The following is a 17,398-nucleotide window of genomic DNA, read 5'->3' as shown; positions in this document are numbered from 1 at the left end:
AAGGGATTTAGTCCTTCCTTTGACGGTCACCTGAGTTCCCCTGAGCATCGGTTTCTTTGGCCAGAAAAGTACAAGAGTTATATAATTTCTTTCTTTCTTTTTTTTGGTGCCGGGGATTGAACTCGCGACCTGATGTTTGCCAAGCAGGCACTTATACCGTTGAGGTAAACCCCTGGCAAAAGTTGTATTAAGTATAGTTTCTCTGCCAAAACCTCAGATGTTAAAAGTAAAAATTGACTTAGTGTTTGTTTTTTTTTTTAAAGTGGACCATGACAGAATTGTACATTCAGAATTTTTTTTCACGCGTCAGGTTAGATTGTGTTGTAGATATGTTATTGACAAAAGACGGAGGACACAGTCTCAATCTTTTAGGACTGCAGAAAGTCCTAGTTTCAAAGCTGTGTAAGAATAGAGGGACCTTGAATGATCTCAGTTTCCACTGGCGAATATTAGAACCCACCCAGAGCCAGAAGCCTCCTTGCACATCAGGTTGATGATTTGTCCTGTTTATCAGCCCGATGAAATCCACAGATGAAGTGACGGAAGTGTTACAGTCAGTGGAGGAACACCATGTTAATTCTGTCCTCTGGTCTGTTTAAACAGGCTTTTTCCCAGGAAGTGCTCAAAGCTGTGAGGCTTTTCTTCGCCATAAGATGACCCTGATATCCCCTTTAATGCTGAAGAAATACGGCATTCCTTTTGACAAGGTGAGCTGGTGTGACGGACAGAGTCCTTAGACTTCCATAGAAACCACCTTTCTGGTCTTTGGACTTTATTCTGGTTCATCACTCTTTCCCTCTGATCTGCAAGGGGAGACTTTGATCTAAAGTGGCTAGTGTGCCTTCACACTGCAAAGGGAAGAGTCAGGTTCTCTGCAGTGTGTTAATTGGAAGGAGTGGTTGATTATAGCTGTGATGTACTTGTGATGTGTGAGGCTTTGCGTTTTATACAAGACAGCAAAACTCCAGTGATTTCTCTCTCTCTCTCTCTTTTTTTTGTACTGGGGATCAAACTCATGACCTTGCGCTTGCCAGGCAGGCACTTGTTTCACTGAGCTATATCCCTAGCCGAAAACCCCAGTAATTTTAGAACCTGCCCTTGGTTGCCCAGCTATGTGGTTCAGACCTGGAATTCAGGAGTTGAGTTCTGTAGATTTCTCCTGTGTGGGGGAGCTCTTTTAAATCTGTTCTTGTTCAGGTGACTCAAGAAGCTGGCGAGTTTATGATCACTTTCCCTTATGGTTACCATGCTGGTTTTAACCATGGCTTTAACTGTGCGGAATCTACCAACTTTGCTACACGTCGATGGATTGAATATGGCAAACAAGCTGTATTGGTAAGTTTACTTGATAGCTTCCTATAACCCTACAACTAAGACAGTGTAGTTGAACAAATTCTGTTTTTTCCCCAGTACTGGTGATTTAACTTACACACTTCACATTGAACTTCTTCCCAGCACTTTTCATTTTTGGTTTTGAGATAAGTTCCCACTGAGTTCCCCAGGCAGGACTCCTTGCAGTCCACCTATCTCAGCCTCACAAGTGTTGGGACTTTAAACATATTTGAGTGTGTGTGCTAGTGGATAAATGCTTGTTGGGTATATTGAATAGTATCAAAACATTTCTTAGAGCTGCTGGAATTTGAAAACAAAATAGGCCAGGAATGTATAAAGTGTGAGTAGTTTGTGTTTATAAATAATATAAATGAGTCTAGGCATGGGCTGACCATGGTGACACCTACCTGTAATCCCATCATTTTTAGAGGCTGAGGCAGGAGTATTACAAGTTTGAGCCCAACCTGGTAATGTTTATTGAGATCCTGTTTCAAAATTTAAAAAAACCTAAAAACAGCTAGAGATGTAATTTATGCAAAAGCCCTGGGTTTGCTCCTAGTACCACCAAAAGAATTTAAAAAATTTTATTTTAAAATGTGTTTTGCTTTGAGAAGTATAAAGTGAGGTTATACTTTTAAGTTCATTTGCCTTTAAGCCGTACATACATACAGTATTTCTTGCAGTGGGCATTCTGAGATTTCTCTGTTGAGCGATTCTTAGGGTTTTACTTTTAACTGTGAGAAGCAATGGGGCTGGATCTTTGACCCAGAATAATGATGTTGCATGTGTGGCCCTGAGATGACTGACGAACATGAAGGCACCTAAGTGCAGAGCCGAGTGTCTAACCGTTCTCCACATATCTCCTCGGTGCCAGGTGGCGTCGCCTCTGTGCTATGCAGTCTGTGTCCTTGGTTGCTGCTTTCTGATGTGTAGGGCTATGCAAGGATGGTGCACAGTACCCTGACCTCTGAACGAAAACAGCTTTTTAAGCCAGATCGTAGTTTTTCTGCTTGGAGGGGGAGGTGCCACATGGGATGAGGTGGAAGTCAACAAGGTAGCCTTCACCTGAAGGTTGTTTGTGACAGTGCTCCTGCAGAAAGGATATGGTGAAGATCTCCATGGATGTGTTTGTGAGGAAGTTCCAGCCAGAAAGGTACAAACTTTGGAAAGCTGGCAAGGACAGCGCGGTCATCGACCACACTCTGCCTACTCCAGAAGCCGCTGAGTTTCTCAAAGAGTGTGAACTACCACCAAGAGCCGGGAGTGAAGAGGAGTGCCCTGAAGAGGACATGGAAGGGGTGGAGGACGGAGAGGAGGGAGACCTGAAGAGAAGGTAACAGGCAGCCCGTTTTGGGCCTGGCTCTTGGCGAAGGGGTTGGGACAGCTCCCACAAGCTCCAGAGAGGCTGTTCCAAAGTGGGGTGTTGGAATCCTGTCCAAGGGGGGTTTCTTGGTGTAGAGCCAGTGATTTGCCATTGCTTCCTTGTAACTCTTACGCAGGAATGAGGACAGTAAATCTGCAGTCTTTGGGAGCAAGGGGCAAGACTCTTCTTATGCCAGAAAAGGCCATTTTTCACTTCATATTGGTGTTTTTTTTTTCTCCTTGTCTTTTTTTTGGGGGGGGGGGCGCGATACTGGGGATTGAATTTACAACTTTGTACTTGCCAGACAGGCGCTTGTATTGCTGAGCTAAATCTCTGACCCTTTCCTTTGTCTTTTTTTTTTTTTTTTTGTCTTTTTCCTTTTTATCGGTACCGGGGATCCAAGTCACGACTGCCTGCTTGCAAGGCAGGCGCTTATGCCGCTGAGCTAAATCCTCAGCCACTCCTTTGTCTTTTTGAGACAGAGTTTTGCTATGGAAACTATGGAGTTCAGGCTGCCCTTGAACTCACTTTGTAACCCAGACTGGTCTTGGACTCACAGTGATCCTCCTGCCTTACCTTTCCAAGTGCTGGGATTACAGGCATGTGCCATCATGCCTGGCGCAGTTTTTTTTTTTAAAGGAGAGAGAGGTGCCAGGAACAAGACTCAGTTGTGTAAGAGTAATAGATTGTGTTCAAAAGAGATTATAAGTTGGCGTTGTCAGAGTCTGAGGCAGAAGATCTGTGTTCTGAGAAGAGTTTGACCTAGGCCATGCCATGTTGGAAAGGTAGGAGGGCTATTTATGGGATACCTTGTGTGCCTTTTTTCAATCCTCACAGCAAATCTTATACTTTGCATGTGATGGAATTAGCAATAAGAGGCAGCTTGAGTTTCAAGTCAGACCACTCAGGACCTGGCCATTTATTGTGCGTTGTGTGTGGACATGTGTGAATGTTTTGGTATGTGGGGTCTTACAGGATTTACGCTCTCCCTCACAGCCTGGCCAAGCATCGTATAGGAACAAAGAGGCACCGGGTTTGTCTGGAAATACCACAGGAGGTGAGTCAGAGTGACCTGTTCCTCAAGGAGGAGCTGAGCTCTGGCCAGTATGAGATGACGGAGTGCCAGGCCACACTTGCTCCCGTGAGGCCCACCCACAACTCTGTGCGGCAAGTTGAGGATGGTCTACCCTTCCCAGGTGAGTTAAAACTGTGGTCATCACAATGCTGACGTTTGTCTATTGTATTGAGAGAGCCACATCTGAGCAGACTCAGAAGTGGATTGTGAGAAGTGCTTTGCTTAGAAGTATGCAGGGGGCAAGGGGCTGGGGATATAGCTCAGCGGCATAAGTACCTGCCTTGCAAGCAGGCGGTCGTGAGTTCGATCCCCGGTACCGATAAAAATGAAAAAGACAAAAAAAAAAAAAAAAAAAAAAAAAAAAAAAAAAAAGAAGTATGCAGGGGGAATGCTGATGGCTTTGCTGGTCACTGTTAGCAGATGGCCTGGGCAGTTGCAGAGTAGTCTGCTTTATGAGGGGGTACCAGGAATCAAACTTTGTGCTTGCCAGGCAGGCACTTGTGCCACTGAGCTATATCCCGGGCCTTGGCCTGCCATTTTAAAGAGTTTGGTCTCTTGAAAACTTGAGACATTTGTATTTTAAGAAGAAGAGTAGTATAAAGCATAGTGGCTCATAGCTGGAATACCAGGTTGAGATAAGACAATTGAAAGTAAAATTTAAGCTCAATCTGGGCAGTTTAGTGATTTAATGAGATCTTGTCTTAAAATTTTAAAAAGGACCAGAGATGTAGCTTAGTGTGAACACCTAGGTTCAATGACTAATACTAGAGGGAAAAAAAACGTGGCCACCAGATGGTCATTGAGACTAGGTTTGTTAGGGAGAGGCTTGCCTCATTCTTATTCAGGCTTGGAGAAATGAGTTGCCGATGCTGTGGTGTGGCTGCTGACTGTACCACAGAGTGTATCTGCTGTCAGCCAGGTAGCACTGTGCTCTCAGAGCCTGTTCAGACTGGCTGCTCCTGAGCAGGCTTACTAGCATGAGTAGCTAGGTCAGTGCCAGGCTCAGGACTGTAGGTCCTGCAGGAGACCTGGAAGGAAGTGGCAAGCTCTGCTTGCTGAATCTTGTTATGTGGAAGTGCTACCCCGTCTTGTACCCAAGGGTTGTGCCTGGGAGTGCTGTAATGTGGCAGTATCCTCACAGACAGGAAGAAACTGGAGGCAGAGACAGACCAGTGAGCCATGATCACACCCTGGGATACAGAGCTAGGATTTGAAGCCAGGTCTCACTTGCATCTGTCCCATGTTCTTTGTATTTTCCCACTGCATCTTTGTCAACTTGACATATACAAGAGGAAATGTGTTCATTATTTCAGATTACTCTGACTCTGCTGAAGTCAAATTCGAAGAGCTCAAGAACGTCAAACTAGAAGAGGAAGATGAAGAGGAAGAACAAGAGGCAGCTGCCCTCGATCTTTCTGTAAATCCTGCTTCTATAACTGGACGCCTGGTCTTCTCGGGTTCCAAAAAGAAATCATCTTCTAGCCTGGGCTCCAGTTCTCGGGATTCTGTTTCTTCTGATTCGGAAACCAGTGAGCCCCTCTCCTGCCAAGCTGAAGGGCAAACGGGAGTTCTTACTGTGCACAGCTATGCCAGAGGCGATGGCAGGGTCACCGTGGCACAGCCGTGCACAAGGAAGAAAGGCAGTGCCCCCAGAAGTATCAGCGAGCGGGAGCTGGCTGAGGTACAGTCTCTCGGCACTCGGGTGGAGGCAGCTGCCCAGAGGCACCTAGTGCAGGGGAGGTGGGCCTGTGGCAAGGAGTTGCTGCAGCTGTCCAGGAAGCCAGAGCGACCCCTCTCTTCAGTGCCCCCAGCCACTTTGGTTGTGTCAGACAGGAAACCTGATGACATGCATTGTCTTACAGCTTGTTCTTTGCCAGCAGTTGGTCCCAAGGATTGCATTACAGGTGTCTCAGTGACAGCTGTAGATAGCCACAGTCCTGTGACAGATGTATTGACACTAAAAATCTGCGTATTTCTAGTGTTTCCAATAATCCTTGTTTTCTAGTTGACTCCCCACTTGTTTTTAATATTCGTAGACTTCTTTTTGTCTCTTGTCTCTGTAAGGGCTGAGTTTCTGTTACAGTCCTTTTTACCATGTGAATGTTCTTCCCTTTACACAATGGTTGCAGGCTAATGAGCTGGTAACCATCATGTTTCTTTCTCATTGCCTCTGATTGGTGCCCTCTCACCTCTTGTGGAGGTTTCCACAAGAGAGCAGATTTCTGCTTGTAAATTCCATTCGTTATGCTTATAGCTGTTACCTGACATTTCTTCCTCACAGCTACCTTGTTGATCATCTGTGGTTCCTCAGTATATCCTATCCTATTGCTACCTCCTCCTGACTTTCTTCCTTCAGCTCGTTGGAATCATACTTAGTTAGCGCATTACTGCTAAATTAATTGTATTAGACTAAAAAATTTTTTTTTCGATGATGCCAAGAGCCAGTAACACCCATCTCTTTTTTTCTTCCCAGTTTGGACCCATTTAAGTGATAGTTACAAGAACTGGGCATGGAGAGCTTAGACTGTCACTTCATTAACAGTTAGTATGATTGAACAAAGTGTCTTTTAACCTGTGACCAAATGGCCCTGGTACTCATTTACTCTCAGTTGTATAAGTGGTCTCCCTTGTCCTAGGCCCTCTTTGGTGTTCTCAGGGCCTTATAGGGCAGAGCATTTGCCACATAGCTTTCCTGTGGAAGGGCACCCCAGAATGAGTTCTTCTGCAAAGGGCAGGTCATGGTTAAATAATGAACATTTAGCTTGGTGGTCTAGGAGGAGAAGCCAGGAGGGCTTTCATAGGGAAATCTGCAGGGAGAGGGGGCTTCTCCTTAGGTCTCCCCCACTTTCCTGATTTCTTTTCCTTTCTGTGTGAGTTTGTTAGCTATAGCCTGATGGAATTGCCCTCCTTCGCTCCATCACCAGCCATCCCTACACCCCAGCATGGGCTGCCTGCTTCATACTGTTTAACATTCTCCAGGTCTTAGCTCTTTGGCCTATTTACGCTCATTTGTAATCATATTTTGCCCATCTACTGTGTGCTGTTACTGTGCTGTCAAATTCAGAAGGCCCTTGAGAACTAGAAGAGTGGACAGACAGGACTACACCATCCCCTCCTGATGGGTGATGTGTAGCACAAGGTGGCAGAGCTGGAAGTTTAGCTTGTGACTGGCGAGGAGTCTGGGAAGGCTACAGAAGGAGCATTGTGGTCTGGCCTGAGGTTACTGTGCAAGGTGAATAGAATGAAATGAGCAAGAATGGGAGAGGAGGATGCTTTATGTATTGATGATGGCCCATGCCAGTTTTAAAGCACAATGGGAGTTTACAAAGGTTTTAGTGTTTTTTATTTTGTTTTGTTTGAGATGGGGTCTCACTCTGTAATTTCTGTCTGGCTTTGAATTCATTATGTAGTCCAGGTTGGCCTTGAATTTGGGATGGTCCTCCTGTTTCAGCTTCCTGAATAAGTAATCATGGCAAGATCCTGACAAGTGGGATGACAGGCATGCACCACCACATCTGGATGGTAAAGGTTTTGTTTTCAGCATATAGTACTGGAAGGAGCCTTGTGACAAAGAGGGTGTCAAATGCTGGACTATGGACGAATCTGCCTTATGTGCTCAAAACAATTTGACTTTAGGGTTGGGGAGGAGCCAAAGGTTTCCCTCCATCTGCATTTTGGAATTGAAAACCTCATGCTACATGGTTTTAAGTGCAAATAAAAAAAGGCTAAGTGAGTAGTGGAAATACTCATCACTTGGCTTTAATAGTTGTCAAGATCTTGCCATGATTGCTTTACTCATTCTGTTTTTATTCCCTGATGTGGTTTTACCATTCCCTGTGTGTATGGTACTGGAGATCAAGTATGGGACTCTACCACTGAGTTACTTTTCCAGCCCTTTTTTATTTTTTTGAGACAGGATGTTATGAAGTTTCCTAGGCAAGCCTCAAACTTGTGATCCTCCTGCTTCTGCATTCTAAGTAGCTGGGATCAAAGATGTGCTCCATTGTGCCTAGCTTGCAGAAATATTTTATTTTATTTATATTTTTGGTGGTAACAGGGTTTGAATTCATGACCTCATGCTTGCCAGGCTGGTGCTTAAGCCACTGAGCTAAATACCTGGCCTCTGCCGAGATATTTTAGTGGGATCTTTTTTTTTTTTTTTTAATTGGTACCAGGGATTGAACTCACGACTGCCTCTTTGCAAGGCAGGCACTTATGCCACTGAGCTAAATCCCCAGTCCTTCTTCCCTACTTTAGTATGTATTTCAAAAAGCAAGGGCATTTTCTTAGTCATGCTGCTATTATTATACCTAAAAAAATTATTAAAATTTTTTAGCATAATGTAATATCTAGCTCATAATGCATTTTGCCCAATTGTCTTAAAATATAGTTACAGTTGTTTCATTTGAATTAAGTCAAAGCTCACTCCTTATATTTGTTCATGTTTGTCTTCATATTCCTTAATCTTAGGACAGTGTTCTTTTGCTCCCCAGACTGTTGGTTTGCTCAAACTGTCTTAAAGCTCTGTGCTAGTGTTTTGGGAGTTCATTCTGGAAGCATGTATAGGTTTTTGGAGAGAGAAGGGAGGAAAAATTAAAAACATTAAATAGGTGAAATTACAGTTTTTATCTCCTGTGTTGTCTGCATTATTTGAACATTTTAAATTGGATTAACTTTTATTTTTTTTCATTAATATTTGTTTGGTGCTAGAGACTGAATCTTGGGCATTGCAGATGCCAAGCACACACTTGTCCACTAAGCTACACTTGGAGCCCAGCTTATTTTTATAATTAAATACTTCTACTTCAGGAAAGGAAGAAAAAAAAGATATAAAACAAGGAAATCAATTAGGAACTATTTCCTCAGCTTAGAGAGGTAGTGAGAACCCAGCGGGGCAGTGGTAACAAGCATGAAGGTGCCAGACAGACTTGAGAGCTTAGAAGGCAGCAGCATGGAGCTGGGGACTGTTGTGAGGGTTGACTCAGACCAGCAAGTTTTTGGCTGGGATCTGTAAAGGGTGGAGGTTGGAAGAGAACTGAATGAAGTGGACCACAGTGCTACTGCATGTCTCTGATCCCAGCTACTCAGAAGGCTGAAGTGGGAGGATCACAAGTAGGACCCTGTCTCAAACCAGGAAAGGTTGGAAAGGTTGGAGGTATCGGTCAGTAGAGTGCTTGCCTACAATGCAAGAGAACCTGGGTTTAATTATTAGTACCAAAGAAAAAAAGGTAGAATGTGACTGTGAAGGGCTTTGTGTGCTGGTCAGTAAGAAGGTTTGGTTCTTGACCTGTGAGGTAGGCAGGCCGCCGTATGTGGACTTGATTCTCAGAAGGAACCTGAAGGTGTGTGTGGAAGAGCACGTGCGTTGGTTGTGGAACTGTGTCCACAGGATTAATGGAGGCAGATGGTTCAGATGAGAGTGAGAAGCAGCAGCCAGACATTGCGTGAATGAAGAGAGAGTGGTGTGGGCAGTATTTTCTGGGGAGGAAAATGATTAAGATGGTGGGGGTTATGGCCAGTGAGACCTTGTTTGAAAGGACACATGTGCCAAGTGGAGAACTGAAGATAGTGGGATTGGATCGTGGATCTCTAAGGAGGTAGTGAAAAGGGAGTAGAATCCCAGAGGGATAGGACAAGAGGGGAGAACCACAGAAAGGGCTTTTTTTGGTTTGTTATTGGTGATTCTGGGGACTGATCCCAGGGCCTTGCACATGCTAGGAAAGTCCTTTTCCCCTGAGTTCCATCTTCACTTGGGTATTTTTAAAAATGTGGTAGAATACGCATGATAAACAATGGATTATTTTAGTTAGCCTATTTTTTGGTGTGCCAATCAGTGGCAGTGTTTTATGCCCTTGTGTGACCTTCACCAGAATATGTTTAGTTTTATGGTGGGAAGAGACACAGGGATTGACTCTGATGGTCTCCTGATAATCAGATACCTCTGTGTGACTCAGTCCTTGGCAGAAGCCACACTAGGCTTCTTTACTGTTGTCTGTCTGGTTACATTTCTCTTTCAAGAACCTGCAGTATTTTACTTTTAGGTGTAGATGTGTATAGTGGAAGTGTTTGTAGGCTTGTGAAGGAGAGAGACTGTAGAAGCCAGACTCTGTACTGTCTTCATTCTCCTTTCTTTTTTTTTTTTTTTTTTTTTTTGGTCTTTTTTCTTTTCATCGGTACCAGGGATCGAACTCACAACTGCCTGCTTGTAAGGCAGGCGCTTATGCCGCTGAGCTAAATCCCCAGCCCCATTCTCCTTTCTTGACATCAGCATGATCCTCCAGGCTTAGCCCGTGAGCACTCTGTAATTGTGAACTGTGTCTGGAAGGCCAGGTTTGTTTTATTAAGATACTAAGCTCCGGACTGGAATGTAGAATGGGAGACTAACAGGCATGGGGTCAGAAGTGGAACAACTTTGTTCCATCCGTGGTGAGATCTGATAGTTTGTCTTTATTTAAAAGCAGCTGGGCCCCTTAGAGCACCCTTGTGTGTGCATTCCTCTTCCTATCACTGTAGGATCCCCAAACTGTAACTGGGGCTATGTGCTGTGAGGGCCATTGTCTGTGGCAAGGGCCTTTTTTAAGGCAGTGTGGTCAATTGCAGTTTGGGTGAGAAAATCCTGGTGATACACTGCTAAAGCATTAGAGCTGTAGGGTTTTCATCTGTAGAGTGAGCTACTGCTGCTGCTGAAGATTTTGATAGTTTGAGCTACTTTGGAGAATTAAGTTTCTAAAACAAGGCTAGAGAAAAAAGCATCAGGGACATAGACCTTGACTCTGGGTACCAGATGTTGCAAGAAGGAACAGAGAATACTGGAGCTTTGAGCTCCAGCTTTCCCTCAGAGCTGGCCCTGAAATATCTTACACCTCCCTGATCCTATCTGCACAAGGAGCTATGGGGGCAGGCTCCTGAGCCCTGCTTACTGTGGTGTTGTCATAGTGACTCAGGCTCACATAGTTAGGTACTTGAACAAGGATTTGAACCAGCACATCCTGTTACATACTGAGGGAATTTAGAGTTTGGAGCACATTCTAGGGGGAAAGAAGATGTCATTGCAGAAGAAATATGGAATAGATCTAACCATCTGAGTCAGAGGCAGCAGGATGGTGGAGGTCAGAGCACCTGGCTTCACACTGGGACACCTGGTTTCTCTCTGGCTGGACTGCATGCTCCTTGAAGTTAGAGATTATCTCTCATCCATCAGTGTGCTTTGAGGGGACTATACTCAGTGCCCTGGGTCCATATGCTGGGTAGATGGGAGGCAGTTTGAACAAGCAGATAATGTGTGAAGGCCTAGGGTCCTTTCCCCAAGCTGCAGTGTGCTGTTCTTGATCTCTTTTAATACCTGGATCTAGAAAATGTTCTGTGTACTCTCCCATCCTGCATTAGTTGTCTATTGCTGCTGTAACAAGTTACCACAAACTTAAGGCTTCAGACAACACATATTTATCACTTTACAATTCTTGGGTTCCTAAGTTCAGGACATTAACAGGAGCCATTGTCTCAGTTAACAAAAGAAAGCCAGCCAGCAAGTGTAAATATGTAAATGTGCTTTACTGGCTTGTGTAGGTTGGGTTATATGCTTCTAAATTCATTCACATGTTAACACCATCAAAGAAATTTGATAGAAACATGTCCAAGCTACTTGCAAAGGTGGGGCAGGTGGTTTGGGACTGGTTCAAGACTAGCCTAGACCAAACAGCTGGAGATGTAGCTCAGTGTAGAGCGTGTGTCTGGCATGTGTAGTATTATAATCCCAAATATTGAGTTTAGTCATCGTAAGTACTGTAATCTTCTTTCTAGTTTTACAGTCCAAAAGGTTGTATTTGTAATCCCATTGAGACGTCATTGGAATCCCAGCAAGTTAATTTTAATCTAACGCCACCAGTGCAACCCACGGCAAGAGTAAAGTCACCAGGACATGTTCCAAGTTAAGGGCAACCAAGGAGTCCTAGGTCCAGTCCTCATGAGGACATGGGGACAAAGGCCTTGATCCTAGACCTCTCCCAGAATTTATTATCTTGTGAAGAAGGGGGGTGGCTCAGGGGTGAGTGACAGTGAGCATGACAGGGATTAGGTGAGTAACTTGAGCTGGCCAGCCAGGTAGGAGAAAGGCATCTCTGTAAATTGCAGGGATTAAGATATGCAGAAGGATCAATTCACATAATCTAAGGTAGCAACTAAATTGTTGTGGAAGGCTATGGCTTTAGTTTTTGATATGTAAACTCTCATGCTCTGGGGAGTCATAGCCTCTTTACCTTGAGGCTCATACCCAGTTGACATTCCTGCAGCTGATTGGCTCTATCATCATATCTTTTACAGAGCACTATGCGAGGAAACAGGAGACTGACTGTTGGCTTTAGAGATTACGTACCAGTACCTGGCTAGCCTTATTTGCAATGTTTAGAGCCAGTTGAAGAGAGAAGAAAATACCATAGCCTGCTTTCTTCATATCAGTATAAAGAAATAAGTCTCGGGGGTTGGGGATTTAGCTCAATGGCCTAAGCACCTGCCTTGCAAGTAGGCGGTCATGAGTTCGATCCCCGGTACCGATCAAAAAATAAAAAAAAAAAAAGAAACAAGTCTCCCACTAACGAAAGTCGGAGTCACTGGGGTTGTTTCCCACATGTGGGGCCCTGAATTCAATCTCCAACATCACCAAAAACCCCCCAAAACAAAAACCATTGACAAATAAGGGTTTCTAGTGTGTTCTAGCCAAAGAACCCTTTAAATGAAGCCTTACTCATTTGAAGAATAGAAATGAAGAGCAAAGATCTTCTGGTTGGATGGGTGCGGTGCCCAGATCCTTTTCTGTTTATTCCAGGAGAAGCTCCTGGGGGACCTCCCTGATGCACATTTTTTGTTTGTTTTTTTGCCATCGTGGGGATCAAACCCAGCATCTCCTGTATGTTAGGCAAGTGCTGTGCTGTTGAGCTACAAGCTGGCACTTTAGACAGTACATAATACTGCAAGTCTCACCGAGAGCTGAAAGTCTTCGTGGCCAGCAGTAGTAGCAGATTCCTAAAGCTTCACTTCATCTTGTTCCTACATTCTTGTTGCGTCATGTGGCTTCTGTGAACCCAGATCACATCCTGTCAGTGTATCAGTCATTTCTGAATGCCTGCCTTTTCCCAGCAGGCCTTTGTTTACCATAGGTGCTCAGTAGACATTGGTTGAATGGACTGGCAAGTGAGCACAGAAACCTGTTGGTAAAGTCTATTTTTAATTTTTCGGGTAAAGTATATATATGCCATGTACAGGCTCTGTTGAGTCTGTGAATGGCTTAGCGCAGTTTTTATTGTCTTGAAATCCCTAGTGGGGTCCTAAAGCCCTGGGGTATGGTTCAGTCACATAGGAGAGTCTTTGGGCCTAGGAACCTTCTCTGAAATAACACTGCAGTGCCATCCTTGTGTGTAGCACTCTGAGGCATTAATGTTTGTCACCACTGCAAAGTGGCCTCCCTCCAGGCCTTATTTCCTCACTTAATGAGTTTTACCAACGCTGTGTCTCCTAATGTCAGTATAACTGAGTTTTAAGTATGTTGATTAAAAAGAAATTCTTATGTAGTATCACTGAGCAATCCTATATGGCTTAAACCTAATTGTATTTGCTGTGGTGTTACATAAATGCAGTGTTAAGTCAGCCTACATTGCAGGTAGGCCAGAGTTTTAGATAATACTCTCCTGCTTGATATCTTGCCATGATTCACTGAGGAATAAACGAGATCCCTGAGAGCTGATCTCTGTGTAAGGAGAGAGAAACTGGTCTGTTTTTCTTGAAACAGTTGAGGTACCCCCACCCTTGTGGATGTCTGTATATTGCCCCTGGATGGCCCTGCTGCCTGCCACATTGTTTCAGTTGTTACTGTCTGGTCTAAGTAAGGGACAGCTGGGCTCTTTGGGGGCTCTCAAAGTGTCTCATGGCAACCAGCGAAGATCTGTGTCTTTCCTTTAGAGCTGGAACTGGTTTAGGTTTATTTTTGGTGTATTTGTTTAAGGCTGTTCCAGAACCCACACTTAGGTACAGGTTTTGCCTTAAAAATTTTAAGTTAGCCTGGTGTAGACTAGACTAGTTTGCATGGTACTGTCATATGGCTTTTGTGAAGACAGGTGTTTTTGTGTTTGGTTTTCTTTCTCTGTGCTTCTGTCTCTCCCTGTGTTTTTTTCTGTAACACTGACCTTCCCTGTATGCCAAGTTGAATTCACGTTGATGTCCTCTGCTTTGCCCAGGTTGCAGATGAATACATGTTTTCCCTGGAGGAGAATAAGAAGTCCAAGGGTCGCCGTCAGCCCTTAAGCAAGCTCCCGAGGCATCATCCGCTTGTGTTGCAGGAGTGCATCAGTGACGATGGTAAGTGGGGGTCTCCTCTCCATAAGGAGGAAAGCAGGCACCATCTGGGGCTTATAGGACATAACAAGGCCAAACAGATGGGTAAGAGCGGCCTTGTGGCGTGGCTGTTCTTCTAGATACTCCACATAGAGGAAGGATTTCCTTTTATATCTCATTTGCTCATCAGATTTCATTATTAGCTTAAGTATCATAGAAAATACCTGCTGCAGGATGACTGCATGCAGGTTCTTTCCTTTCTTGAGGCACAAGACTGACTTTTCAGGATAACAAGTTCTGTCAACCATGTCAAGACCATGTTGAATTTGTAGGTGCAAAACTAAGGTATGATAGTGGCGTCAGAGTCCTCACAGGGGAGTGATACAACTTACGGGCAAACTAAAGAAAGAAGAAATGCCAGTGTAGGCAGAGGGGCACCATGAGTCACCATGGTGAATAGAAACAGGAGTGTGTATCTGTGCAGATGAACTGTCCTCTGCTCGTTTGCTAGAATTCAAGGACACGATTAGGGACTGACTGAGGTAGGAGGAGTGGAAAAAGGTTGTGTCATGGGTCATGACCATGGTGCTTCGAGTGGAGACATTTTTCACAGGACTCGGGAGCCATTGAAGTATTTTAAGTAGAGAAGTAGAAAAGCAGATTGACATTTGAAAGATCACCCCTAGTGCTGGCTCCTTGGAGGATGCTTTGAAAAGACCATGGGCTTTCATAATGGTGTGTTTGAGATACGGTGATCTGAATAGGATGGCTTTGGTAGAAATAACAGAAGGGAATGTTGTATGGAGAAAGCTACCTGAATTTGTGCTGGGTGTTCTGTCTTTTTGAAATAAAGAAATTGAGCTAGGCATGATACACATGCCTATAATTCTAGCACTCAGGAGGCTGAGGCAGGAGTTTCTAAGGCCAGTCTGGAATCTTAGCACTCTGGGAGGCTGAAGCAGGTGGATTACAAGTTTAAGCCCAGCCTGGGCAACTGGTGAGCTCCTGTCTCAAAATTAAAACAACAACAAACATTATTTTTAAATAAGCAAAGGAATACATATCAGTGTGAAGGTCTGCAGTGCCAGATGTTGATACATGCACACACGCACACAAACGACTATGGATCTGTGAGAGTCATCAGTAAGAGCATGTTGATGGACTCCCTGGTTTGTAGTTGGAAAGTCCCCTGAGTTTGTACCCTAGTCTAGCTGGAGCTTCAGCTTCGTTGCATGAACCTTTCCCTTTAATGCTTTGATGTAACACAGATTGTAGAAAATTTGAAAATCCCAAAAAGTTACCTGTACACGTATCCTCCATCCCTGGTTTTTCTAGACATATGTAAATTATGTCCATGTGTGTGTTTTTCCATGTATGTCTTTTTGACATAATGTAATTGAGCTAGCTGTTGTGGTACATGCCTATATAACCATTCAGGAGGCAGGAGTTTAGACCAGTCTGAAGCACATAGCAAAACTGTCTTAAAAAAAGCAACAAAATAAATAAAAATAATAAAAGGATGTAATTCAGATTGTAATATAACCTCTGAATTTGTGACAAGAATGCTCAGATTTGGCTAGTTGAAGTGTTTGGAGACACTGTTTGCTGTGTCTGTATGTATTTGTCAATTACAGGAACACTGTCACTGTAAGTCTGTCTTACTGTCTACTTGGCTTTCAATACTTTCTTTATACATCCTTTGAACATTTGCTGTAGCTGGGTATGATGGTCCATGTCTGTAACCCCAGCAGTTGGGAGGATGAGACAAGAGGATTGCCATGAGTTTGAGGCCAGCCTGAATAAGAAAAAGCAAGTTAGTTGTAGTTGTCAGATTACTTCACTTTGATACACTAGTAGTAATCTCTTAAGGAGGACTGTCAAGTAAACAGGATGTTGTCATACCTAAAAAGCAGTAGCTCCAGTATATATATATAGAGAGAGAGAAAGAGAGTAGGGAAATTTATTGGAGAAAAGCAGTGGGGAATAGGAATAGCTCCTGAGAGACAGGAGGAATCCAGAATAGTTGCTCTTTGTTTATTTTGTCTGTGAGACATTGGTTCAGGCTGGCCTTGGGCTCACCTTGTAGCCCAGGCTGGTCTCGAATTCGCAACAATTCTCCTGTCTCAGCCTCCCGAGTGCTGGGATTACAGGAGTGTACCACCACGCCTGGTTCTTTGGGATTTTTGAGACTGGCTGGACAGGCTGGCCTCAAATGTGTTCTTCTGCTTGTCCTGAGTGATGGGATTATAGCTAAGCCAGGCTCACACATTGTTTTTATTTTTTTCATCTTTTTGATACAGGGACTCGCTCTGTAATTTAAGCTGGCTTTGAACTCACTTTGTAGTCCTTCAACTTGGGTGATCTTAGTGCCTCAGCTTCCCAAGTGCTGGGATTACAGGTGTGTACCACCATACACATTGTATTTTTTTTTTTTTTTTTATCGGTACCAGGGATCGAACTCATGACCGCCTGCTTGTAAGGCAGGCGCTTATGCTGCTGAGCTAAATCCCCAGCCCCTACACATTGTATTTTGAAGTTAGGTTTCTTTAGGCTTTTGAGTGCAGAGCTTGGTCCCCCCCAACAGAACAATATTTTCACTTGAGCCAGCGCTTGCAGTGAGCTGTACGTGGCTTAACTGCACGGCTTTGTGAAGTTCTGCATACAGAGTTATTGTTAGTGCGTGTTTTGCTTCACATCATCCAGTATTCACATGTGGAAATGATTCTGTCCACTTTTCACTATATGAGTAGAATGTATTGTCAGTGCGTTAAGTTTTTAGTTGATTATGAGCCTGTTTCTGTTTGTTCTGTCCTAGCTCAGTGACTCTTGTATGGCCCAAGGTAAAGAAACAAATCTCTGCTTGGGTTTTGGGCACCATGAACTGGATCTCAGTAATGGGTTTTTTGGGATTGATTTTACTGGTCTGTGTTGGCCTCCTTATGCTACAATGACTTTCACTGAAGCCACGCACAATGGCAGCTGCCACATCGCCTTAGATTAAACATGACTGTCTAGGCAGGGCAGAAAACGATTTGTCTGTGCTAAGCCCAAGTTGACAGAAATGAACAAATATGAGCACTTAGGACAAATCTGTCCATTTGAGTGTTCCTTGGACTGTTTGGCAAAATCCTCAAGGGCCAATTGGAAAGTGTTTTTGTCTAGGAAGAAATGAGATCATTGGAGTGGTTATTATGACAAGGGACTGTGCCACAAGCAGTGATTCTTGAGATACTTGTGGTAGGGTGGATATAGAGTTTCCTGTCCTGTGTTGCATGCTTTGGCCACATCTGACAAGGAAGTGGTTT

The 17,398-nt window shown here is 44.0% G+C and overlaps 1 protein-coding gene across 2 annotated transcripts in view; it reads left to right on the top strand.

Moving 5' to 3' along the window:
• LOC100721657 (lysine-specific demethylase 4A-like) overlaps positions 1 to 17,398 on the top strand; it is a 42,473-nt gene that overhangs the window by 12,183 nt on the left and 12,892 nt on the right. For both annotated transcript variants that reach the window (XM_063236288.1, XM_063236289.1), the window contains exons 4-9: positions 604 to 707; positions 1,198 to 1,335; positions 2,418 to 2,665; positions 3,692 to 3,891; positions 5,084 to 5,451; positions 13,997 to 14,117. In XM_063236288.1, the coding sequence (XP_063092358.1) occupies positions 604 to 707; positions 1,198 to 1,335; positions 2,418 to 2,665; positions 3,692 to 3,891; positions 5,084 to 5,451; positions 13,997 to 14,117 (1,179 nt within the window). The remainder of the gene's footprint in view (positions 1 to 603; positions 708 to 1,197; positions 1,336 to 2,417; positions 2,666 to 3,691; positions 3,892 to 5,083; positions 5,452 to 13,996; positions 14,118 to 17,398) is intronic.

Source organism: Cavia porcellus, unplaced genomic scaffold (genome assembly GCF_034190915.1).
Source record: "Cavia porcellus strain 051 isolate PalLab524CR breed Dunkin Hartley unplaced genomic scaffold, mCavPor4.1 scaffold_25, whole genome shotgun sequence".
Classification (NCBI taxonomy): domain Eukaryota; kingdom Metazoa; phylum Chordata; class Mammalia; order Rodentia; family Caviidae; genus Cavia; species Cavia porcellus.
Note: the sequence above shows the minus strand (reverse complement) of the source record. Positions and strands in the feature narration are given on the sequence as shown.